This window comes from Paramisgurnus dabryanus, chromosome 20 (genome assembly GCF_030506205.2).
Source record: "Paramisgurnus dabryanus chromosome 20, PD_genome_1.1, whole genome shotgun sequence".
Taxonomy (NCBI): domain Eukaryota; kingdom Metazoa; phylum Chordata; class Actinopteri; order Cypriniformes; family Cobitidae; genus Paramisgurnus; species Paramisgurnus dabryanus.
In genome coordinates, this window is record NC_133356.1 from 2,352,774 (window position 1) to 2,378,369 (window position 25,596).

General features: G+C 36.6%; 1 protein-coding gene across 3 annotated transcripts; it reads left to right on the forward strand.

Moving 5' to 3' along the window:
* The first annotated feature begins 307 nt into the window (after positions 1 to 307).
* On the forward strand, positions 308 to 25,435 carry LOC135786561 (probable methyltransferase TARBP1). 3 transcript variants are annotated; one of them, XM_065296020.1, is made up of 29 exons: positions 308 to 1,292; positions 1,394 to 1,491; positions 2,338 to 2,407; positions 2,490 to 2,635; positions 3,720 to 3,772; positions 3,855 to 3,952; positions 4,191 to 4,326; positions 4,862 to 4,958; positions 5,500 to 5,589; positions 5,681 to 5,831; positions 6,391 to 6,645; positions 7,844 to 7,941; positions 8,179 to 8,340; positions 8,440 to 8,666; positions 9,495 to 9,720; positions 11,943 to 12,131; positions 12,258 to 12,457; positions 12,871 to 12,942; positions 13,030 to 13,150; positions 13,331 to 13,441; positions 15,608 to 15,760; positions 16,657 to 16,743; positions 16,826 to 17,028; positions 19,128 to 19,209; positions 19,300 to 19,471; positions 19,697 to 19,876; positions 21,578 to 21,702; positions 22,112 to 22,248; positions 25,033 to 25,435. In XM_065296020.1, exons 1-29 carry the CDS (start codon positions 410 to 412, stop codon positions 25,193 to 25,195), a joined length of 4,785 nt encoding a protein of 1,594 aa, XP_065152092.1. In that variant the 5' UTR covers positions 308 to 409; the 3' UTR covers positions 25,196 to 25,435. The 3 variants fall into 3 exon arrangements, with proteins under 3 accessions (XP_065152092.1, XP_065152093.1, XP_065152094.1); XM_065296021.1 differs by having other exon boundaries at positions 16,829 to 17,028; XM_065296022.1 differs by having other exon boundaries at positions 9,510 to 9,720.
* The last annotated feature ends 161 nt before the right edge of the window (positions 25,436 to 25,596 follow it).

Below are 25,596 nucleotides of genomic sequence, written 5' to 3' on the forward strand. Positions count from 1 at the left end.
TTACAGTGTACTTGTAAAAAAAAATCGAAAAAATAAATAAGGTGGATTTTTGTGACGAATAAATTATGAATTAGTAATATTAGATTATATTTATGTTATATCCCCTAATTTCGATAGTATGCGAAAAAAGGATCCAGGAACAGTCGTTTATAAATGCAATAATTACTAAATTATGATTATATAATTACAAAAATGTTTCTCCAAACCACTTTGTACGATTCTCTTATATAAGCTATACTACAGTGCCCCCTACGGGCAGTAAAATTGCACACACCGCGCATGCGTCAAGCGCATACGCAATATTTCAGGAAGTGGGACGCACCGGTTTACACGTGTGTAAAAACAAAGCATTGAAGTGAATTTTAATCGTTTTTAAACTGCGGATGGCTTTCTGGGATAAATAAACAAAATGGCAACGTCTCGTCTTTTGATCAAAACCCTTTTATCCCACTGTCCCGATCCCGAAAATGTAATCAATACTTTGAGCTGGCCAAGTACTTCATTGCCAGACATAGAGACGATTGAAGCATTAACAGCTGTCATCCAGGAGCTTTCCAGTAAATTACATCCAACAGAGGATCGGTTTATTTGTAAGGTGCAGTCTGTGATATGGGATCAGTGCATGCCACTACTAAAAACGATTTCGAGTGCAGATAACGGAGGTAAGGATCTGCTCAATGCTGTCTGTGGGCTGTTTGCTGTATGTGTCGGTGTATGTCAGACTGATGTACCTGAGCAGGTGTCTCAGACTCTTCTGCCTGTGCTGATGATGAGAGATGAAGGCAGAAGTAGCTTTGACGTGGATGTTGCCACTGAAGTCACAGCAGTGTTGCTCTCCAGCATCCCATACAACAGAGACATCATCTCCAGGACTCTGGCGTGCACACTTTGCTGTGTTAAAGATTTTTCAGACTCCAGGGTTTCCAAAATCATTGTTCGGATCTGGTTCACCATACTGAGGTCCTGCGGTAAAGATGAAGAATCAGAGATGCTGCATCAGATCTGGGAGGATTTGTTGTCATGGCATCAGAGAGATCAGACAGAATTGGTGTCAGCTCGGGTTCTGCTGTGTTTTACTGCTCTGTCTGATCACCTGTATTCTCTGGAAACCTCCTCGTCTGGGAACCGACCGGACCCTAGGAGATCACAGGGGTTTTTCAGGGCAGTTCAGGCCGGACTGACACACAGAGACAGTGTGACCCGCAAACGGGCGCTTTACCTGCTCACCCGCTGTGTGACCCAGGCAGATATCAGGGGAGAAGATGTGGGCACCTGTCAGACACCTGACACAGGTGAGACACATCTATTATAGGGTCCTAAAGCTTTCAAAAATGGTGATTTTCATAATTCTGTTAGTGTTTATGAAATAAACATGTGGTTTGGTTTTCCACAGATGAAGTCTTGTTTAAATGGACAGCAGAGAAGAGACAGTTACTGAGGGAATTCTGGGAAGATTATGCCTTAGTACTGGAAACACTTGAAGAAAACCAGGTAAGAATATTTTGGAGATTTGGATTAATGATATTAAAACCTAGGGTTGCAAAGAGACAAAGTTTCCATAGGAGCTTAATCTGGGGAATTTTGGAAATATTCCTGATTGGAAACTTAATGGGAATTTTACAGGAATTATTTGGAAATTCATATAAACTATAATCATATACAAACATAAATAAACATTTTGGTCACAAGCAGACATGCATGCAAGGTAATACAAATTTAGAAGAATACTGATACTTATGATCATCAAGCTGTGGATTAATTTGATCAAAAATTCTAATATGAATTAATTCTGACGGATTTTGATGAGATAAATGCAAACTTGATTAGCATAAGAGACTTCTTTCTAAAACATTTAAAATAGTAATGTGTCTAAACCTGTGAATGAAGAATGTGCAGGGTAGAAATTCAAATTAAATTGCATTTAATCTTGTTGTTTTGAACAAAATTTAAAACAAATGTAGTTTTTTTTTTAACTACATTTAAAGGATTAGTCAATTTTCTTAAAACAAATCCAGATAATTTACTCACCACCATGTCATCCCAATGTTGATGTCTTTCTTTGTTCAGTCGAGAAGATTTCTGTTTTTTGAGGAGAACATTCCAGGTTTTTCTCATTTTAATGGACTTTAATGGACCCCAACACTTAACAGTTTTAATACAGTTTAGGGTTAAAGACTTTTTTGTTAGTAAAGTGAATTTAGAAATTTTTATTCTGCAATGATTTGTCATCTGGCTCCTGAAGCAAAACCAGTGCGCTTTATTTTGGCATCTCCTGTCAACACGGGCATTAAAATCCACATTAAATTTATATTCATTATGTTTGTTTGCTTGTTTTAGATTCACGTGATTCGACCCGTTCTCAAAAGGATCGATATGCTCGTCGAAACAACATCAACTGACATCCAAGGTCTTTAGTAGCAGCACACACCCAAAATTTTCCTCTGTCTGACCTTGGATCTCATTTTGATCCCAACTTCTCCCATCATCAGGTGGCCTGTTTTCCCCATCCTGGTTGCTGTGTGTGTATGAGCGCATGTTTCACAGCGAGAACAAAGCCGTTATGAAGGAAGGAGTCAATCATCTGTTAGAGCTGAAAGCACTTCATCATCCTGCGTTTGCTTTTGCATTCTCACAGGTATCTATCAGTTTATCTCTACTTGTATTTATTAAAACCATTTCATGCTTTAATGTTTATTCAGTTTTAAAGTCAAGATGAAATCAGAGTCAAATTTTAGACTTGTGTGGTCTTATAAATGCATCAGTAGCCTACACCAAGGCTGTAACCACACCTTGAACATTCAGGGCTAGTTGCTGTTCCCAAACTCCTGCTAATAGTTAAAGGAATAGTCTACTCATTTTCAATATTAAAATATGTTATTACCTTAACTAAGAACTGTTGAATCATCCCTCTATCATCTGTGTGTGTGCACGTAAGCGCTGGAGCGCGCTGCGACGCTACGATAGCATTTAGCTTAGCCCCATTCATTCAATGGTACCATTTAGAGATAAAGTTTGAAGTGACCAAACACATCAACGTTTTTCCTATTTAAGACGAGTAGTTATACGAGCAAGTTTGGTGGTACAAATTAAAACGTAGCGCTTTTCTAAGCGGATTTAAAAGAGTAACTATATTTTATGGCGTAATAGCACTTTTGGGAGTACTTCGACTTGGCGCAGTAACACCCTCCCTCTCCCATTATGAGAGTGAGAAGGGGAGCGGACTTTTCAGGCCAGTCGAAGTACTCCCAAAAGTGCTATTACGCCATACAATATAGTTCCTCTTTTAAATCCGCTTAGAAAAGCGCTATGTTTTATTTTGTACCACCAAACTTGCTCGTATAACTACTCGTCTTAAATAGGAAAAACGTTGATGTGTTTGGTCACTTCTAACTTTATCTCTAAATGGTACCATTGAATGAATGGGGCTAAGCTAAATGCTATCGTAGCGTCGCAGCGCGCTCCAGCACTTACGTGCACACACACAGATGATAGAGGGATGATTCAACAGTTCTTAGTTAAGGTAATAACATATTTTAATATTGAAAATGAGTAGACTATTTCTTTAATGGTAATCTGGTAAAGGTTATAGCAATAACCACATTATAAAAAAAGAAGCATTTTCATAAGGATGAATACGATCTTGATAGTAAAGCTTTTTATGATGCAGTAAATTCTTGTCCGTGTTTGTTTTTGATGAAGAATGTTCTTCTGGTTCTCAGTTTATAGTCGGTCCTCTCATTGATGTTCTTGCAGAGAGCTCTCTCTATCACAGGTATGTGGTGTCTGCTTTTCCACACAAACTCTTATCAGTCTGATCTAAAACTGTGACCGTCTTAAGCTGTTTGTTTTTACAGAGGAGCTCAGCAGAATCTCAGAGATTGTCCGGAGCTGGGAAGAAAACTCCAAACCTTTATAGTGAATTTCTTCGACAGTTTGCCAGAAGAGAAAAGAGGTACAGAGATGTGAGATGTTTGAAATCTGTTTGCTTTTAGTCTTACATATCATAGTATCACTGAATAAATTAGTCCAAGACCTTGACCCTGTTTGTGCTGCATTCAAAAACCTTTGGACTTAAAGATCAAGTGCGTAATTTGTTGGATGTAAAAAAATGTAATCACACTTACAGGGTCTCGATGGTGTTAAATAAAAAAAAAAACTTACTGTAAAGTGTATTTCTGCTTTAATATCAGGCTCAGTATTGCTGCAGCTCATCCAGCGGTTGGGTTCACGTCACTGGTGCGCCGTCCCTTTGCTCTTCATCTCTCAGGCTCTGAGTTGTCTGTCTCTACGTCCTCTACTTGACTCTGATGGGCTCCAAGCATTCAGGTACAGAGCTATAGCTGGAGAAACAGAGATATTTTGGTCTCTGAATTGAAGTCTTTCTGTAGCTCAAATGGTAGAGCATTGAATTAGCACCCTAAAGGGGGTTGCACACCGGACAAGAAGGGCCACGTCACAACATGAATCTTAAAACAGAACACGTTATTTTCTATGAATGTACGCACACTGATCAAATCCCTGTTGCGCCACTCACATAGTTTAACATTTAAATAACATCATATTTTAGTGATTAACATTGGCTGCTAATGTATATTTTTCATTTTTAAGTAGAAGCTATCTGACCAAGCTCGCACTATTTAATGTGTACGATACCTCCGAGTTGTCCTAGATGCGGCGCTGCACTTCTTGTCCGGTGTGCGAACCCCTTAAGTGTCATGGCTTTGAACCCCAGCAAACACATACAGTATGAATAAAAAAAATGTGTATTGATTAGGGCTGCAACTATTAATTATTTTAGAATCAATACATTTTTTTTATAAATAAATGTAATGATTGTTTTAATATGTTTGTGTGTTTTCAGAGAGGTTCTCCGCTGTACTATGATCACTCATCAGGTTCTTTTGAGAGGAGCTTCACAGTGTTTTCTGCTTCACGCTGCCCTCTGTCAGACAGATGTGGTACGGCATTTTCTCCCTTTTAAATAACTAAAGGAGCATTTCACCCAAAACGGATGAAAACTTTGTCATCATTAATTCAACGTTATTTAATTATGAAACACGTGACTTTCTATGCAACAAAACCTGGTTTGATGAATTTTGACATGCTCACGGTTGTTCTGCTGAACACAAGGAAGGTATTTGTAATCAAGCAGGATCAGCATTGACTTCCATAGTAGGAAACAAAAATATTATAGAAGTCAATGGTTCTCAAAAACAATTTGGTTACAAACATTGCTCAAAATATCCTTTTTTGTACAGGTTTTTAACAATTTGAGGGTGAGTAAATGATGACATAATTTTCATTCAAGGGTTTAAACTAACCCTTTAAGTTAATGCAATTAAGTATGAGGTTTGAGATGGTTATGTAGCATAACTATTGGTTTGTCATGAGTATATGAGGTTTCTATTGATCATTATAACATGTTAAAGGCCATGATGATTAAATGAATTGAGTGATCAAACATAACATTTGTATTCTTTCTTTGCTTGCGTTTGGCAGTCAGCGGTCTCTTTAAATGATGTTTTCAGTTTTCTTGTGCATTTTCGAGCTGAAGAATCTCTGTGTCGGGGTACAGCACTTTGGACTGAGGTAAACTAATACCAGCAAAGTTAGGTCAAGTCTGAATTTTTCACAAGTGTTTTATCTAAAATGATATTCATAACAAATCCTCTGTTTACAGCTTTGTGAATGGCTGCAGACAAATGAAGAGCGCTTTCATTCAGGTTCTTCTGAGGATCTTCATATTGAATCCTCACACAGTAAAAGAGCTTCCATATTCAGTCACGTCCAGCAGCGACTCAACACCTTCCTCACGGTTCCAGCCAACTCAGGTGAGATACAAACCAACATGATGTTAGCAGCGTTCCTGTCATCAAAACATCAACAAATGATTTGTTGGACTTCCCATTCAAACAGTCATAGCCATAAGCTTAAACCTAACCAAATCTGAGCGTAAATAAAGGTTGTTTTTGCCCATAAACTCAACAACTCCAATCTGGATTATTGAAATTAACAAGAGGGGATATATCGTATTCATAATCTCGGATGAATTGCCTGCATTTATGAATGCGATATTTCTCCTCTTGTCAGTGAATTACGGCTTTGTGTAGTAAATGCCGCTCCATCTGAAAGCAGGTGATGACAATTTATTACTAATCAAGAAATTGGCTCTACTGATGAGATGCGGTGATCATCGCATGCAATTTATCGTGCAGCCCTTGTAGCTACACATTAATGTCATGAATACAAACCTAAAGTAAAAAAAATCATCTAAAGAAAGGGGGCCCAAAATTCATACCCTGCCTGAACATGATTGAGAAAATATCTCACAGTTTGATTTAGAAGTATTCGGTGAAACATCATCTAAATGTAGCTTCTCTCTCCTGAAAGACCAAACCGGAAAGTTGCCTGATCCAGGAGAAGCAGAGCTGCTGGCCCGGGCCATACTCCTCACAGCAGACATGCAGCAAAGCATAGATAAACAGATCGAGGCTGTGGATCTAAAAGATCTTCTCCGACCCCTGCTGGACATCTTACACAGACTCAGCACCAACGTTTATCTGCTGCTGCACAAGACCGATAAAAGCCTGCAGTTACTGCTGCGACTGCTGCAGCTGCAAGGCAAAGCCAAAGATCCAGAGAAAGGTTTGTGTGTTAAGAGAATAAAGACAAGCATGCAGTGATCAAACGTGATGTAGCACTGAAAAAAGTTCAAATTCCAGGAAACACACACGAAATGTAGTGTAACTACTATAAGAATGGTTGCAAAGGTGTGGAAAGTTTCCTTGGGAACTGAATCTGGGGAATTTTGGAAATATTCCAAATTAAAAACTTAATTTACAGGAAAATATTGGAATTATTTGGAAATTTTGGGAAATTTATAGAAACTATATCATATACAAACATAAGTAAACATTTTGTTTGGTCATAAGCAGACATAAATGCCAGGTTATACAACTTTTAAAGAATCCTGATACTTGTGCTCATCAAGCCATGGATTTATTATAGCCATAACATTATGACCACCGGCCGGTCTCCCTTTTGCCCCCAAAACAGCTCTGACCCATCGAGGCATGGACTCCACTAAACCTATCAGAACCAGCATTTACTTTTTCAACAATTTTAGCTACAGTAGCTTGTGTGTTGGATCGGACAACACTTTGCTCCCAAAGTTCATCACTGAGCCGCTTTTTAAAAATTTCCAGTTTATTTCCATATATTACCATTAATTCACATATATTACCGTTAATTCCCACACATTTCCATTAATTCCCATACATTTTAGTAAATTCCCACACATTATCGTTAATTCTCACACATTCCTGTTAATTCCCACATATTCCCATTAATTCCCAGATATGTTAATTCCCATAAATTTCCTTCAATTCCCATACATTTTTGTCAATTCCCATTCATTTCCGTCAATTCCCATACATTTTCGTCAATTTCCCATACATTCCTGTTAATTCCCATACATTTCCGTCAATTCCCATACATTTTCGTTAATTCCCATACATTCCTGTAAATTCCCATACATTCTTGTAAATTCCCATACATTCCTGTAAATTCCCATACATTCCTGTAAATTCCCATACATTCCTGTAAATTCCCATACATTCCTGTAAATTCCCATACATTCCTGTAAATTCCCATACATTCCCGTAAATTCCCATACATTACCGTTAATTCCCATACATTCCTGTTAATTCCCATACATTCCCGTTAATTTTCATTGAAAGTTTCCAGCCTTGAAAATTCCCAGAATTTTGCAACCCTAACTGTAATTCACTTTGGATAAAAGCATCTGCCTAATGCGTAAATGTAAACGTTTGGATGTTTATAGAGGATGTTGTGGCTTTGGCTTTGAAGACACACGTGCTGTCTGCAGTGGAGTCAGTCCAGGAATTTCTGCTGAGGAGGTTAAGCGGAGAACTTAAGGAGGTGAGCGGGAACTTTGGGAGGTTTTTTCATGCACACACATGTCACATGTCAAAGGCTGGTTTGTTACTGCACCACTAGAGGGGTGATCCACCGCTTAACCATGATGGTCTTACATGTCCACCTGTTTGAAGTCCAGCTGATCGATTATCTTGACCAGTTAATGACCTTTAAACACCAGAAAAGACTATGCTAAACGTGCTGAGCATCTGAAAGTGTTTTTATTTTCTCTGTTTTTAGTTGTGTGATGTGGAGAGGGCTGAACTTTACCTCTCGGTATTAAGAGAGCTGGTTGTGAGTTACTCCGGTGTGTCGTGGTACAGTTCAAATCTGCAGCAGAACTACATCCCAAAACTTGCCAACAACTGCCTAAAGATCCTGAATGAACCCTATGAACAACAGGTGCGTGCCAAGTTATAGAAAAATATTGAACGTCCAATGGAGTTAAACGCAGTGTAAACTAATAGTATGAGATATGTGCTGTATGTGTGTGTGTTTCAGAGTCCATCTGTATCAGGACCGGTTCAGAGAGCGGTTAGTATGGCCACGCTTGCCTTGCTGTGTGAAATTGCTGATCAAGGTCTACTGAACTCCCAGTCTGAGGCTACGAGATCACTGTATTCACTTACTGACTACTTCTACCCTTCTTCTTCATCATCATCATCTCTTCAACGTCTCAACCAGACCTTGATGAAGCCCACAGCTGCATCTGATTCTGACTCAGATAGGTCTGTTTGAAAAATCACCCAAATATCTAAATAAAGAATTTAAATAAGGATGTGGTCCTTAAAGTCACCGTCTCAGACATTCATGACTTCTTTTTATTTAGATAAACACAAATATTTAATATTAAAGGTGCCGTGTAGAAGAATCTCTTGACAGAAATGCAATATAATATACATAACTATATTATCAGGGGTGTATAAAGACCTCAAATAATGAACAATTATATTTTAATTACCTTCAACCGTAGCTTCTCTATGCGTTTCAAAAGCGTGGGGTCAGCTGTGGCGAGCCGTTGGTTGCAATTTGCAACCTCACCACTAGATGGCGCTAAAATTTACACACTGCACCTTTAAAATGCTATTATCTTATTTAGGAAAGCGAAACCCAAAAAAACTACTGAGGATCTTGAATGCAAATGCCACCTCCGTCAAAATTGATATAATGATATTAACCGAATGCTCTCGGCACATATTATACGTTCATCAAATACTTTTGAATCAGCTTAATCTCGGCCTCAGGTCATTTAGAAATACCTGTTCGTTGGCAGAAGCCATTAAGAAAACCATTAAAAATGCATAAACGTCTGTGATGCCCTTACAGGGTTTTGCATCTGAACTTTTGACATCCATTATTGTCTAATCACTTTTGAAGCTCTGCAATACATTTGTGAGAAAAAAAAAACTTATTATTTTGTGCTTTGCAGCTGCAGATGTCTTGATAAAGAAAAGATTTGACATCATACAGTTACTATTTTAATTTAAATATAGCAAAACTGATCTGTACTATGAAGCATTATAACTTATTACTTTATGAATGTGTGTATATTATAGTCATACAGTGGACAGCCCTGTGCTGAAGGACTGGGGGCGAATTGTTGCCCAGTTTATTGGAGACCAGTGGACGTGTTTGAGTTTCCTGCAGAAGTCCGTTCCTGTTGGACCCCTGCCGACCCCTGAAGCCCCCGAGGTCCTGCGGGCTGCGGTCGAGGCTCTGGCTTTACTGCCCGGTCACCTCGCGCTTCCAGTGCTGGACTTCATGACAAGAGTTTTTCCACAGGTGCACCACAATCACATCTACATTAATCTGAGATGATATCAGCTTTCAGGTTGAGGACATGTTGGCGTTTATTGGTGGAAAGGATTTTACTGAGGGTTGATGTAAGGAAGATTGATGGAGTCATTGTTTTACAAGCTTTTGGTTTTGACTTCAACTTGTGGACAGGCACATTTGTTTGTCGTTTTGTTTAGGGCAGCATAAAGATTAATCACAATGAATCGTTTGCAGAATAAAAGTTTTTGTGTGCATCATATACAGTATGTGTGTGTACTGTGTATAATAATTATGTATATATAAATACACACACATATAATTTTAAGATGAAAAATCTATATTAAGTATTTATATTTATATACAATTTAAATGATCAATTAATATAAAAATGTATATCCACATGTAAATATTTTCTAAACCCTTGTGTATTGTTCAAATTCAATATCCTTTTGTGTTCGGGATGAAAACATCCACTAAATTAAACTGCTATTAAAATGTATCACGCAGACACACAATAATATGCTGTTATAGTCCATATAACTCAATGTACAAGCCAGAAACTAAGCTTTGTATTTGCACAGGCCTATCTAAAGGGTTAATGGTGCCACATGGTGATCAACAGTAAAAATGACAAATGTTATCTCTTTCTTTGCAAAAGGAAAAATGGACAATGCATGATAATAAGGTGTCATGCAATCAAAATGTGGTTATAATGGAAGTCAGTGGGTCAAAAACAGGCACGAACAGAAAATAAGGGAGAAAAAAAAATCTGATGCTGCACAAAAACTAACAATGCATCAAAGTCAGTGTTTTTACAAACTTTGACATGCCCAAGACTGTGATAATGGTAAACAAATATCCAGTCCACAATCACTTTTTATATTTAAAATTTGTCATTTTGAGTGTTCTTTCACAAATCAGTGGCATCAATTATGAACTTGGCAATTAAAGAGTTAAAATCATGGATTTTTTTTTGTAAACATTTAGTAGCTTTATTCAAGACTGAGGTTGATTAACAGAATTATGCAAAAAATAACATTTATACAGCAGTTTAATTTAGTGGACATTTTCATTCTGAAAAACACGAAAGGGTAGAAAAGTTTGCCCACGGTGTATTGTTACGTTTTCAAAAAATTTCAAAGCATTTTCCCAAAATATGTGTCAATATAAGATTTGTCATCAAAAATTATTCCATTTGCTGAAACACAGATAAATTGGTGGCCACATTAACTCTTTCCCCGCCGAGTTAACTTGTCAATTAAAAGAAAACATTTGCATAAAAAAAGTCTTCCTGATGAATTTATATGGTAATCTGTAATACCGTGATTAACCACTAGATGCACTAACCCAATTAAAAAAAACTGAAGCTAACCATTTTTTTTACTAATTTTTAACTCTCTGTATGTTTTGATGATCATTCTGAATCTGATCTCTCACAAGCAGCGAAAAAATATAGATAGGATGAAACTTTTTTTCCCCGTTTTGTTTGTTTGAAAGCAGGGGGTCTGTTCTTTCCTTTGATATATTTGTATGTTTATATATTTTTAGAAGAACATTTAAAGAAGAACATTTTCTGTAAGGCTTTACATTTTTGTGAAAATAATGACAATGGCTGGCGCTGGCTGGCAACTTATAAAAGAAACGCTGGTGGGAAAAGAGTTAAGACTCAAGACTCAAATATATACATGCAAATGTGTGTGTATTTAATTCAGTTCAATTCAATTTTATTTATATAGCGCTTTTCACAATTGTTAATTGTTGCAAAGCAGCTTTACATGAGTAGATGTAGAGGAGAACACAGAAAATCAATAGATAATATAAGAAGTAGAATATAGCGGCTAAGGATAAACCGTGTAAGCGAGTGTATTAATAATGTAACGTATACAGTTAAGTGCTAAGTTAGGCCAAAGTTGGCTGACTCTCCCTGGGAAGAAAAAAACCCCTAGGAGAAAACCCAGTGGGAAAAACTCCTAGAAGGACAAAAACCCTTGGGAGAAATTAATATATGTTTATATATATGTATATAGACACGGTAGGGATAGGAGGCGGGTAAGCGGATTATATTTATATTTACATAATTATTATACACAGTACACACACACATAAATGATGTCAACAAAAACTTTTATTCTGCCAATGATTGGTTGCGATTAATCATTGTGCAGCCCTAGTTTTGTTATTGTTTGTATAATGTGGTGTTAAGCTCGCAGGTCTGTTTTTTCCACCAGGTGGCGCACTGTGATGAATCTTTGTGTGTGGAGGCTGTATGTGCATCATGGAAAGTAGTTCAGGCTTTGAGCACAAACCCTCATGACTTCTGGTCCACACTGCAGGGATTTGTGCGCTTGGCTTTTAACCGGGAGCTGCTACAACTGACGGAGGAGCAGAACCCCAAAATCACGGCTTGTATTCAACAGGTCAGCCAAAGATTTCCCTTCCTGTTAATCCCATAACCCTTTGCCTTCAATTTAGACAACTAAATTGTAAACTGCATTGCTTGGTGAGAAATTATTTATATGTTTGTATATATGATTTTTTTTCAGATTGTGAGCGAGCTTATGGAGTTGGCTCAGGTCCGGTCGGGTGTGTTTAATATTCTGATCCAGCATTGTTGTGAGATGTGGCTTTCCTCTGGGGCAGAAGATGAAGTCCAGACAGATGTTGTGTTCAGCAGCGCTCTCTCATACATCAACATTCTGACTGAAGCCTGCATATATGGCCCAGTGTTCAGAAGAGACCAAAGGTGAACCTATAATAACATACAGTAAATGCATTAGTAGTACCATAGTTTTTGGACATTTGGCAATTTGTGCTTAAGTGCTTTGAATTATCTTGGAGTACCACGCAAGCACCACGGTATATAAATGTGCATGTATAGGTCAGTGGTAATGCATTGCAAAAGGTCATGGGTTCAACCCAGGGAACATGCATAGGGATAAAAATATTTGCCTTGTTATGCACTTTAAGTTGCATAAAATGTAGTATTTATTCGGTACCATAGGGTCCCATAAGCAGTGGCCATAAAAACCTTAATTTATTTCCAGGTTTAAATTTATAAAAGTTGTAGGATTTAAGAAAACTATATTTTTTTCTAATGAAAAAATTGTAGATGTATTTAAAAGCAGAAACATTCATGATGTTTTCTCTTGCTTTCAGACTGATTCAGGAAGTTCAAAGCTACATCGAGCAGCTTGGTGATAGTTGTGCAGCAAACACAGCCGTCAAGAGGTGAACAACGACACTTTTTGTTTATAATAAAGAGTCAACAGCTCTGTCAGTCATCATATACGCTTTACAAACACATTTTATTTTCAGTGATAACAGAGACGATCAGTTTCCTCGCGTGTGTGTTTTGGCTTTCTTGTGCCGTCTGAACCCATCCAAAAAGCTTCACCAGCGTTTGATGCAAGAGCTCGTGCAGCGACTGCTGAAAAAGGTTTGTTGAATCCTTTAAAACAGCTCTTGCTTGAAATTGGGTTTTGAATTGTTAAAGACCCCATCAGTGCTTTCTAATAAAGAAGTGAATGTTCAATTCTTTTAAAATGTTTTTTTCTCATGACTATTGCATGTGTTTTTTGATTAAAGCACTCTCCTGTTTTTTATTTTCTCATCACAGGATGAAGAGATTTCAAAATCCAAAGTACGTTACTATAGCAACTCCATCCAGCACAGAGTAAAGAACCGCGTGTGGCAGACGCTGCTGCTGTTACTGCCGAAACTGACAACGGTTAGATGTGTGCACACGCTCATACATATTAATTCACAACTAATTTAAACTGATTAAAATACAGCAAAGCCTTTTGTGAAAAAGCAGGTGGGTACACTTTGTTACTTTTGTTACAAAATTCAACAGCATTTTAATAAATAAAAGTACATTTAAAGAAAGAGTTCATCCCAAAATGCCATCTTGACATCACATTACCATGTGTCACTCCCTGATACCAAAAATGGGCAAAGATGTGGAATGTGGGTGGAGCTGAGGTGAAACCACGCCTGCTTAGCTTGACTTTAGTGACAGCAGCGGCAGTTCACCTGTCACTCAAGTGACCACGCCCTTAATGAAGCAGACTTTTAAGGCTTAATATAATTTAAACGGAGAAGTTATAAATAATTTGCCCCCTCACAGTTGTCATGAAGGACAAAATTAGCCATACATATTATTTGTAAAGTTGTCCATTTAAACAGTGGGGGTCTATGGGATTGATCCAGTCTCTAGCCGCCAGCCGATTAATTCAAGTTTAAATCACTTATGTGTTGGATTCACAGTAAAGACTGGAAGGTTGCTGCTTGTTTCTGAAGCAAAACAACATTTTTGTGTATATATTATTCATATTTTGAGCTTACTTAGAAGATAAAACATGGCAGCATTTTAATATTTGTTAAGTTGTTAAAGGGATAGTTCACACAAAAATAAAATTGTATCATAAATCACCTCACACCATGTTGTTCCAAACCTAAAAGTCCTTCGATAGTCTTCATAACACATTTTCTATATTTTTGATTAAAAAAAAAACAAATACGGCAAAAAAATATTTCAAAATGTACAAAAAGTGGCCAAAATATATACATTTGCTTAAATATATTTTGATATAGATGGTTTCATCGGACGCACGTGATACACGTCTGGATCCGAACCTTACTTCCGGTTTCGTTTTTTTAATGGTCTGACTGGTTGCTAAACTGATCTCTTGAACAAATGCCTCGTCGAAAATAACAAATGTTTTGGTTTCCTAGGTAATCTATGTGTTGTTTTGTTTGCTTGTTATATAAATAAACTATGTTTAAAGAATTTGTTGTTATTTATTATTAGCGGAGTTTACCGGAAGTTACGTGCGGACCGCGACAGCGGCTTGTTTATGTTGTTACCGCTGAAACGGTCTATATGTTTAAATAATGTTTTGACCATTTTATATATATTTAAAAATATATTTTAAACATAAATATATTTTAAACCATTTAAGGTTAATGTCCATATTTTAAACCAAGGAAATATACTCACATCCCATTGGAAGAAAAACTTACAAAACAAAACAGGTATGAAAAGGTTTAAATAAAATAATATTTTAACTTCAAAAATATACTTTATAAAATGAACTTGTATTTAGAATATATTTAAAATATATTTTGGCCGAGAAGGCATTTCTTGCCATATGGGTTGTAATTGCATACCCTTGAAATGCATTTTGAAATATAATGTTGATATATAAAGTTTAAAACAAAATATATTTTCAAATTAAAAAAATATATTTAATTCAGCTTTACTTTCTACAAAACGTCTTTTGCGTATATTTAAAATATTTTTTGCTGTGTGGGGCTGAAGGCTCCTAACTGTCCCATAGACTGGTATTCAACCAAGAAAATAATGAAAGACATTGCCAAAACAGTCCATGTGCCATCATTGGTTCCATTACAATATTATGAAGTGAAGAGAACACAAAACTAATGACTTTATTCCTCCATGGTTGATTGAGTGTGTGTTTTTTATGTCTTTCATTAATTTGTGGGCTTGAATAGTATCGGTTAAAAACCAGTCTACAGGACAGTCACAACCCTCCCGGTTCTCGTAAAAAATAACTAAAAATGTGTTTTAAAGATGATCGAATGACTTATAGGTTTAAAATGACACAGGGGTAAGTGATTTATGATATTCCTTTAAAAAGATGTGTTGGCATGAGGGAGAGTAAATGATGAGAGAATTTTTATTTTAAGACAAACTCTTTTTTTATGCATCTGATAAAAACGGCATAAATTATATAACATAATTAATTAAATAAATACTTTTAATTACCTCTTAACTCTTTGTATCCAATGTCTTTAGCAACTATACAGTAATATACTTGTAATATAGTCTTCTTAGATCATTGAAAAGTGTGTTTTGTTTATGTTGTTGCAGGAGTTTGTATCAGAATGTGTGTTGAGTCGTGTTTGTGAGGCTGGCTTCTGCAGTAACCAGGCTTCAGTTAAATATCTCATTGAGTGGACCTTGATTTTAATCCTCCATCAGAACCCATCACACATCCAGAGCCTCTGGAACTGCTTCAATTTGGTGAGTCTGAACACTTGTCCCGCCCCAGACTCGTTCCGCCCCAAACTCCGAGCCAGATACTGACTTTTAAAGGTGCCATAGAATGTAAAACTGTATTTATGTATACATAGATGGTATGATGGTTATGACATATCGTGAGACTCAAACATGATTGTTTTCTCCTTCTTATGTAAACCTCATGCATGCAAAAGACCACTGGAAAACAGACCAATCTCAACATAACATCAACTGTGACGTTACAGTCCAGATGTACGCCCCAACATTAAATTACACATTAAATTAACTACAATGTTGTAACAATGTTAAAAACAAAGTTGTGACTGCTGAGTTAGCGCTATATGCTAATTAATGCTATATGCTAGTGTTTACGCTAAAGTTCTACTTTTGACATTACAGTTACGTTTTGCGGGTCCATACTGAAAAAAACCCAAACTTACCACTCAGAAACGTCCATGAACAATCTCCAAACAATTGATTATTCCTCAAAATCTGATACAGACTCAAACATAAGATCTGTTTACACACACACAGAGCTACTGAAGGAGAAACAGCCAATCAGAGCAGAGCTCAACATTATTATTCATGACCCTTTCAAATAAGGTAATAATAGACCATTTCATACTAAAGGTAAATCCTAGGGTTGTAAATGGACATGAAAAACTGTCTCTGGATCATTTTTGCACTTAATAAAGCCATAAACCTTCTATGTAGATATCAGAGAATAATTTAACAGATTATTACAATGCATTCTTTGGCACCTTTAAGGAACTTCAAACTAAAGCAATGTTTTAAAAATGCCAGGGTTTACACTCAACCTACAATAAATTATTATTTGTATAATTTTCTCAGTACTTCAAAATAAAATAGAAGAAAATGACTTTTATTTTCCTTTGAAGGATCAAGAGAAGACAAAAACGAGTATCTGCACATTTCTGTCGGTTCTCGTGCATTTGAACGTCCTCCTCCCAAAACTGGATGAGAAGGTACTATGTTAATATTTCTACTTTGTGTGCCTAGAAGAGATTCCTCACACTTCAGTAGTATTACTGTGCTTTCCTCTCTCAGCAGGTTCAGTGGCAGAGAGGCGTGGAGGTGACCCTTCAGTGGTGTTTCAGCCATAACTTCAGTGTCCGTCTCTACGCCCTGCTCGCCCTCAAGAAGGTTTGGGAGCTGAAAGACGCAGATGTGTTCAGTGAAGAAAAACTGGGCGGTCTGACCACAGTGGTCCAGGCCTGCTTACATCAGGCTGAAGCCATGCAAAACACCGGGTACAGACTTTTTGCATTAGAATCATAAATTATTTTAGCATTTTTAAATTCTGTATTTGTGCTACAATAGCTATGTTTACATGCACAAACTTTTGTCAATCCAACTGAATTTAATCCAATTGCAGAGTTTACATGTACCCTAAACACTGCCATCTGATTAAAATGTTTGTTTACATGCACATTCAATATAATCTGAACCAAACATCTTCACAAGTCAGGGTTGTCAGACTCTTCTATCAAAATCATCCCAATGGACATTCAAAACTAGCCCAAAAGCATCCCAATGACTATTTACAGCCCAACTGCAAATAACTAATTAACAAAATCCTTTCATCTTTAACCCACAAAAATATCAACTCGCTGAAACATTTTAAAGTAGCCCAAATTTGAACTCCGCCAAAAAGCAAAAGACTTGGCAACGCAGCGCAGAGCATCTCTCATCGTTTTCAAGCTTTATATCTGAATAAATGTACAGTACAAAGTCAAAGTTGAGTTGAAAAAGTTGTTCTTAAAAAGTTTCCAGATATAAGCAAAGAAAACACACTTTTCGAAAGGCCCAATGCTATTTTATTGCTTTATGTTACGAAAGTAGAAAGTACAGCGTTGACCCTAATGTGTGTTGCCATTGTCTTGTTATTGCATGTTTCTGTGATGAGATTCATGTTATATGTAAATATGAACTTGAGCACAATTTTTTCTGTGCATGCGCTCAATGTATTTTTGCATCCGATTGAGAAAATACTATGATAAACGTGTTTACATGCATGCTTTTCTCCTCATGATCGTATTACAGATCAAACTACACCACCACTTTCAATATGATCGAAATTTGCATCTGATCGACCCCAATCCTATTGATTAAGATGCTTACATGAAGGCTTTTCAATCTGATTGAGCCAGCAGTACGATTACAAACAGATTGTTTGCTTGCATGTTAACCTACCTAATATTTTCTGTGAAAAATGCTTTCTAACAATGCACATTGTGAAATAAGATATAAAAAAGAAAATGTAATTTAATATAAAAAAGAGTTGTAACCACTCCATGGTTGGGGTGCCAACCATCTGCGGGTGTGTAATTTTCAGATCCAATTTGAGCTTTGGATGCATAAAAATAAACTTGTACGACTACACCGCATGTGAAACGCCAACCAGAAGTGATAACATTTCAGCATGATCCGATCAAAACACTGTGAGCCAGGTAAAAATTATTAATACTTTTCTGTTTAACTATATCAGTAACACTTGAAAATGATTGATTACTGAAAAGTAAATTATTAAGTTTAAATATATTTGTAGATTAAAAGCTCTTGGGCTCGAATGAGCTTCTCTCCCACGTTGGCATTGATTTACGATTAAACTGAAATTTCATTATGACTGCCACTAGGGGGCGAACTCAGACAGTCATGTCCAAATGGTCGGAACAATGGAAAGGTTGTTTAGCCTATAAATCTTTAAAATATAAAAAAAATGAAGTAAAATATGTTGTAAATAGCTTAACTATTAACATTTTTAGTAATTTAAAAGGCAAAATACTGGATACAAAAGTGCATCCTTTTGGAAGATGCATGTTTTTTAATATATCACCTATAACAAAAAGTAACAAAGGTTAGGTTACAAAAAAGGTTATAATAGGTTATAAAATATATAATAATAATAATATATATAATAGGTAAAAGTAAAATAAAGGGGTAAAATGTTGTCCTGCATCATATTTACATTTTTAAAGCAACACTATGTAGTTTTTTTACCTTTAAATAATGTCTCTAAAATTATTTCAGTGATAGAACAACTTTTAACTGGACAAATTGTACTGTTGCTGCAACCTGAGCAACCTCCTAGCTGCTACAACTTAAGCACACTCTGAAAGTGGCGGTGGAGGGTAGGAAACACAGCTCCGCCCATACCCCTGCCTGCAGAAGAGTGTCTGATACCAGGCACTGTTGCGCTTTTCAACCACATGGGGGAGCTGTAAGTCATTTTTACATGGAAACTACATAGTGTTGCTTTAAAATCTGGCCCTCGAAGAAGAGTACTTAAAGACCCCTTCCATAGATATTATCCTGTAGTTTCCACTCTTCTCATCTGTCTTTTCCCCAGCAATGCCATGAAAAACTGGTCAAGAATCCAGGATCATTTCTTCTTTAGTGTTTTCCATCCCATCAGGGATTACAGTGTGGAGGTGAGATCTCAAACACACGTCTCCCTCATGTGCATAATCTGATCTCTTCTGTGCTGTAACGTAGGCCAATCATGTTCTCCGTTCCCCCAGACAATATTTGAGACCTTTCCTCGCCTCTCAGAGCTGGCAGAAGATGAGTGGCTTCCAGTGTGGAAATTTAAGAGCTTTGTTAACTTTCCCCTGTGTGCCAGCCTGCCTTTAAAGAACCCCGTGATGGATCTGAGCGAGCATCAGTCTGGAGATTGGACCCAGCAGGATAAAGGTAACACCACCAGAGGGCAGCAAGAAAACACTCGGATGAAGTCAATGAGAACCTGTGTCCATCTAATGCATGCTTAGAAATCTTGGCAGAAGTAGTAGATGATTTCTCACATACTTTTGTTTGCATGAACATAACTTCTTATTATTCATAATGATTTTGGCAGTAAGTCTGTAGGTGGTTTCGGATGCAGTAAAGCAGTTCAGTTATGTAGTTTCTGTCTGATAGGTGAGATGGAGCAGGAGGAGCGCTGGGCAGAAGTTCAGAAAAAAATCACTCCGTGGAAGCTGAGCGTGCAGGAGCAGGAACCTGAGCTCATGGCCCAGCAGAGGGCAGCACGCCTGGGCAAACTCTCAAGCGACCTTCTGGTGGTTGCATCTCTCATTGATAAGCCAACCAATCTCGGTGGTAAGACAATAAAACCATGCAGAAATCGCTGTCAGTAAATGCACCCCATTGCATTCTGTTTACTGGCACAGCCCTTTTTGAGTTGGAGGGGTGAAAAGGTGATGTACACCTTTAAATTAATATAACTAATCTTGGTCTTGTTTTAAATAAGACTCTATAAAGTTTTTCATCAATCTGTCTGGAGGTGAAAAATTACAAAAAAAAAAAATTTATAGCAGTTTTTAAAATATATTTTTAGCAGTATAAAATAATGCAATAAAGTATATATTTTATACATAAAGTTATCACAAAAAAAAATTGGTTTGTGTTACACTTTTAATGGTTTTACCAACAATGGCCACTAGGTGTCAACGGTTTGCTGCATACTCTTGTCACAACTTAATAAGTTACTGTCACTGCATTATTTTTACTGCTAAAATGTTTTGAAATATGAAAACTACATTCTTAAGGGATACTAACATTATAACAATAACTATAAAAAATATAGTTTTGAAAATGGTTTTAATGTTTTTTATTTAAGTTGCCCGCCAGCATTTTTTGTGATTTCCACAAAATAAGGTTTCACAAAATGCCATCCATGAAAATTTTACTCTAAAGATTTTGTATAAATACAATTTTTTTGCAAAAAGCTGGAATTATTGCATTTTTGTGAAGGAACTTTGTTAGAAATCAGATTCAAAATGATTATCAAAACGTACAGAGTTTAAAACTAGTTAATATTTTTTGCCTCAGTTATTTAAAAATATATTTTTAGCAGTATAAAAATAATACAATAAAGTATATATTTTATACATAAAATTATCACAAAAATAAAATAGGTTTGTGTTACAGTTTTAATGGTTTTACCAACAACGGCCACTAGGTGTCAACGGTTTGCTGCATACTCTTGTCACAAATTAATAAATTACTGTCACTGCATTATTACTGCTAAAATGTTTTTAAATATGAAAACTACATTCTTAAAGGCCACTCATATTATAACGATAACTAGAAAAAATATAGTTTTGAAAATGGTTTTAATGTTTGTTTGTTTTTTAAAGTTGCCGGCTAGCATTTTTTGTGATTTTCACAAAATAAAGTTTCACAAAATGTCTTCCAGGAAAATGTTATTCTAAAAATTTTGTATAAATACAAATTTTTTAGAAAAAAGCTGAAATAATTACATTTTTGTGAAGGAATTTTATTAGAAATCAGATTCAAATGATTATCAAAACATACACAGAGTTTAAAATTAGTAAATCATTTTTTTTCTTCAGTTATTTAAAAAATGGTTAAGTGCGTCATCTAGTGGATAATCGCGGGATAATCCTTACACAGATTAGAATAAAAACTCACCAGGAACATGTTTTTTCATGCAAATGTTTTCTCTTAATTGGTGGGGAAGGAATTAAAGAGAATAGCGCAATTCAGATCACAACTATAAAGTGTATTAAATAGTGTACATGCATATATCAGATACGAGTCGCTTTTAAAAGATGATGTAAGCGGGTCGTCAAAAAAAAATCAACAAATCAGAATTTGGCATCAAGATCTGCAGTGTAAATTCAGCCTTAGATGGTTTTAAATCTGAGCTTTTTAATCATACACAAGTCAAGTCCATTAAAGCTACGTTCGCAAAGGTGAAAGTAAGTTTGTAGTTACTATTATTAATTTGTAGATGTGTTATAATCAAACGTTTTGGTGTTTCTGTGTCTGTTTCAGGTTTATGCAGGACATGTGAGATCTTTCGAGCCAAAGCTTTGGTTCTGGACAGTCTGAAACACATTAATGACAAACAATTTCAGGCGCTCAGTGTGTCATCAGAGTTGTGGTTGCCATTACTGGAGGTGTGTGTGTTTATGTGTTTGCGTGTGCGTTTGCGCGTGCCTGCACGTGTGTGCATGTATGTTTGTGTGTGTTTTTGCGTGTGTGCATGTTTAAAGTAGATAACCTAGAGAAAGTTTTGTTTATATTTGTCTCTTTTTTCAAGTTCACTCATAAATGAATTTGATGTTGTGTCAGACAGACAGATTACATTGCTATTTTTTGCCAGCTTTAAATCAATTGTACACTAAGTTTGGTGTGAGCCAGCATTAATAATAATCTTACATTTCATCAGCCAGCTACACACATTTAAAGAAAACAATAGAAACTCTGGACCTGTTGTGTGGGCAGACATTAGCATAACATTGGACAAATCTATCACGTTAAATACGTCTGTTTATAAATCTAAACATATTTGTCTTAATTTCCCAGGTGAAGCCAGTGGAGCTCTCAGACTTCTTGCAGCAGCAGAAAAGAGAGGGATATTGGGTTATAGGTGTTGAACAAACATCCAACAGCCAGAATTTACAAGATTACAACTTTCCTGACAAGAGCCTTCTGCTACTCGGGTAAATCCATATCCTCACACACGGCTCACAGTGCCCCAAATTCTTGTTTAACCCTGGGGAACCCAAGAAGATTTTGGGTAGCAGCAATTAACAGCGGCCAAATTTAACCCTCTGGGTTCTCCAAGGTTAAAATTAAGATTTTAAGTATATTTAAAATGGCCAATCATATTTGTGATTACCAAAGTGATGGATTTGGACATTGCAAAAAAAATCTTGAACTTTTTACTTAAGCAATACACTTCAAAGGTTTTAACACTAAAATAGTAATAACACTTTCTAATAGCACAAATTCACAATTTTTTTTTAAGAGTCATTTGAGTGGCTGTATGAAGTTCTTAAATGAACTTGCAAAGTAACCACAGGTGTATTTCTACATATTAACTAATAACTCAAGGTAATAATATACTGTTGGTCGTGAATGGCTTAAACACAAACAAGGTTATAACTGATCTTTGATTCGATTATCACTTATGAAGAGCAGGATACTCATTGTGAAGAGGGAATGGATGAGATAATGAAAGCATCTTATTGTGCTTACAGTGCAGTTTATTTGTTATCAGGCTAATTGATGCTTTACTCCCTGTGAGATTTCTTTATCTCTGAATGCTGAGCGAGAGAAAGAGAGCGAGAGAGAGAGAGAGAGAGAGAGAGAGAAAGAGAGAGAGATGCTTGTCCTGACACGCCAGGCACACATCAGCAAAACCAGCCTGTAGTATACACACAAACATCCAACCTCCTTTAAGGGTCTGAGATCAGTCACGTACTGTAGATCAGTGGTTTTTAAACTTTTTTTGGCATGTGGCTCCCCCTTGTGTACGGTGCATCCTTTTGGGACCCCTTAAGAAAAATTTATGACATAAAACATTCTAAAACTTTACATTTTAATTAAACAAAACATATTCAATTATGCAACATAGTGCTGTTTGTTAGTAGCCTTATGTTCCTGTGGTTTAATTAGACAGAATTTATTATAAATTAATTTTTTAAAATAAAATCTCCTGCACCAGCTTGCTCGCTCGCCCTCTTTGTCTCTGTCGCTCTTTTTCTAATAACTTCATTAATAACTGCATTATAATGCTATCAAACGGCTCAAGCCTCCATTGCCAGCTTTAAAATGACGTTTTGGAACAAGCAAAAGAGCCATTGGATGAGATGCGGAAGAAATAGTCCTACTCACAATAGCGATTTAAGTACATAAACTGGACGAATCCCTTTAAATTTATCATGTGATCGATGTCCTGATGTGTGGTAATCGTAGTATAAGCGGAATAATTGACTTCGGGCCATTGAATTATTAAAGCAATAAGCCCCAAGAAGCAGTGGGTTACCAGTGCATTTTATAACAGCTAAGGGGCGTTGTTAGACACGACGCGAATGCACTGTAACCCCCCTGCTTTGCGGGGCTTATTGCGTTTATAAAATGGTTACTTCATATGCATAGCAGGATTTCATAAAATAAAACACAAATAAGTTGTAATTATATGACAAATATTACAAAGTAGTTCGGCAGAATCAAGTGTGGGTAAAAAAAAGAGCGTAGTTCTCAACCAACACAGACGCAGCAAAGACACAATGAAAATATAAAGACTGTGGTGTTTATTTTCATAAATCAGTACGCAGCAACAGTGGCGCAGTGATATTTATGTAATGCGGTCTGAACCATGGGGTTACCGGGGTATTTTATCACGGCTTAGAACGCGTTTCAACCAATCAGAATGAAGAACCAGAACAGGCCGTTTTATAATAAAAAATAATGCACACCCAAGGTGCAATGCGGTTACACCGCAGGCGTGCATTATTTTCTTATAATTCAAAGGACCGGAGTCAATTATTCCTCTTATACCACAGTTACCACAATCTGGTGGCGTTTTTAAGACATTTTAAAGGTTAGGTGTGCGGTTGACAGGAAAATAATCAACATGGAACATTTCTCAGCCAATCAGAATAAAGCATTCAACAGACCTGTGGTGTAATTTCTTATAATCCAACGGCCCGTCGTCAATTATTCATTACTTATGTATGTTTGTGTGCACGCGTGAATGCGCATGTTGCAGTTGCAGACAGGAACACTTACTTAATGCAATTAATAATATAATTAAGATATTGATACCTTTTAGAAAACATCGATACCAAATGATTCGCTTCTAGGCATAGATTCATCGATAGCCATCATGCAGCATCAATGTGCACATCCCTAGGTTATATACATTAACCAATCTGTAATGCTGAAGAACCGCATTTAAAGGGATAATTCACGCAAAGATAAAAATTCTGTCCTCATTTTCTCAGACGCAACACACAGTAAGATGTTTGTATTTAGGCAGGAAGCAGAAGCACCATTGACTTCCATAGTAGGAAAAATATTATGGTTGTCAATGGCGCTTCAAAAAATTGCTCTGCTGAACAAAAAGAAAAATATTTTAAGCAAAGTATGAATTCTGGTTTGAAACAACTTGAGGAAGAGTAGATGCTTTTCAATCACTGCTTTCACTTTGATTTTAGCCATTAATATTATGGTCATGTCAAACATGTCAATGTTATATTGTCACAAAATGTACATTATTTATGATGATTTTATGTAGGAAACAGTAAATCACTAAAAATGACTTTAGCTTAGTTTTCCCAGGTAGGATCACATTGACCAGCAGGGACTAGACATAATAACCAGCAAATCATGCTTAATGTTTTTTTATTGTCTCTATTTCAGTATGCTACACTTTGCTGAAATCCCATGAGATCAAAGCTTGTTTTATAACTCTGAACTGTTTGTTTGTTTCTGGACAGTAATGAAAGGGAAGGCATTCCTGCAAATCTTCTTCAGCTGGTAGATGTTTGTGTGGAGATTCCTCAGCAAGGTGTCACACGCTCCCTCAATGTGCACGTGAGCGCCGCCCTGCTGGTGTGGGAATATACCCGGCAACATTTAAACCCAAGCACTGGATCATGAAGCCATCATATTTACTTTCTGAACACTTCTCTGTGTTTTAGCAGGAAACAGTATTTGATATCCTGATGTCAGTATTTAAAAGGTGTTGCGTTATACAACCCTGTTCAGATAGAAAAGCTTTCAAATGTATGGCACACTTTTGCTACAGGGGTCATTGTTATGAGCTTTTAAAAATAATTTTTGATGAATTTGTATGTTACCCCTTGAATTTTAAAATGACTTTTAAGTACAATAAAACACTCTCTGAACATATATACATGTTAGCAGTGTTCATTAAACGTTTAGCAAGTCATGCGTTTAATTTTCCATGTCGTCATCGCTGTGGATAACTGATGGTTGATGAAGGGACCCTGGAGACTCCAAAGTGCACTGCGCTCTCAGGTGCGGACGGAGCAAACACA

Excerpts from the sequence above, each read along its gene's own strand:
- LOC135786561 (XM_065296020.1), top strand. The coding sequence starts at position 410 with ATGGCAACGTCTCGTCTTTTGATCAAAACCCTTTTATCCCACTGTCCC. Across the intron at positions 5,832-6,390 it reads CACGGTTCCAGCCAACTCAG|ACCAAACCGGAAAGTTGCCT; the intron begins GTGAGATACAAA and ends CTCTCCTGAAAG. Across the intron at positions 8,341-8,439 it reads ATGAACCCTATGAACAACAG|AGTCCATCTGTATCAGGACC; the intron begins GTGCGTGCCAAG and ends TGTGTGTTTCAG.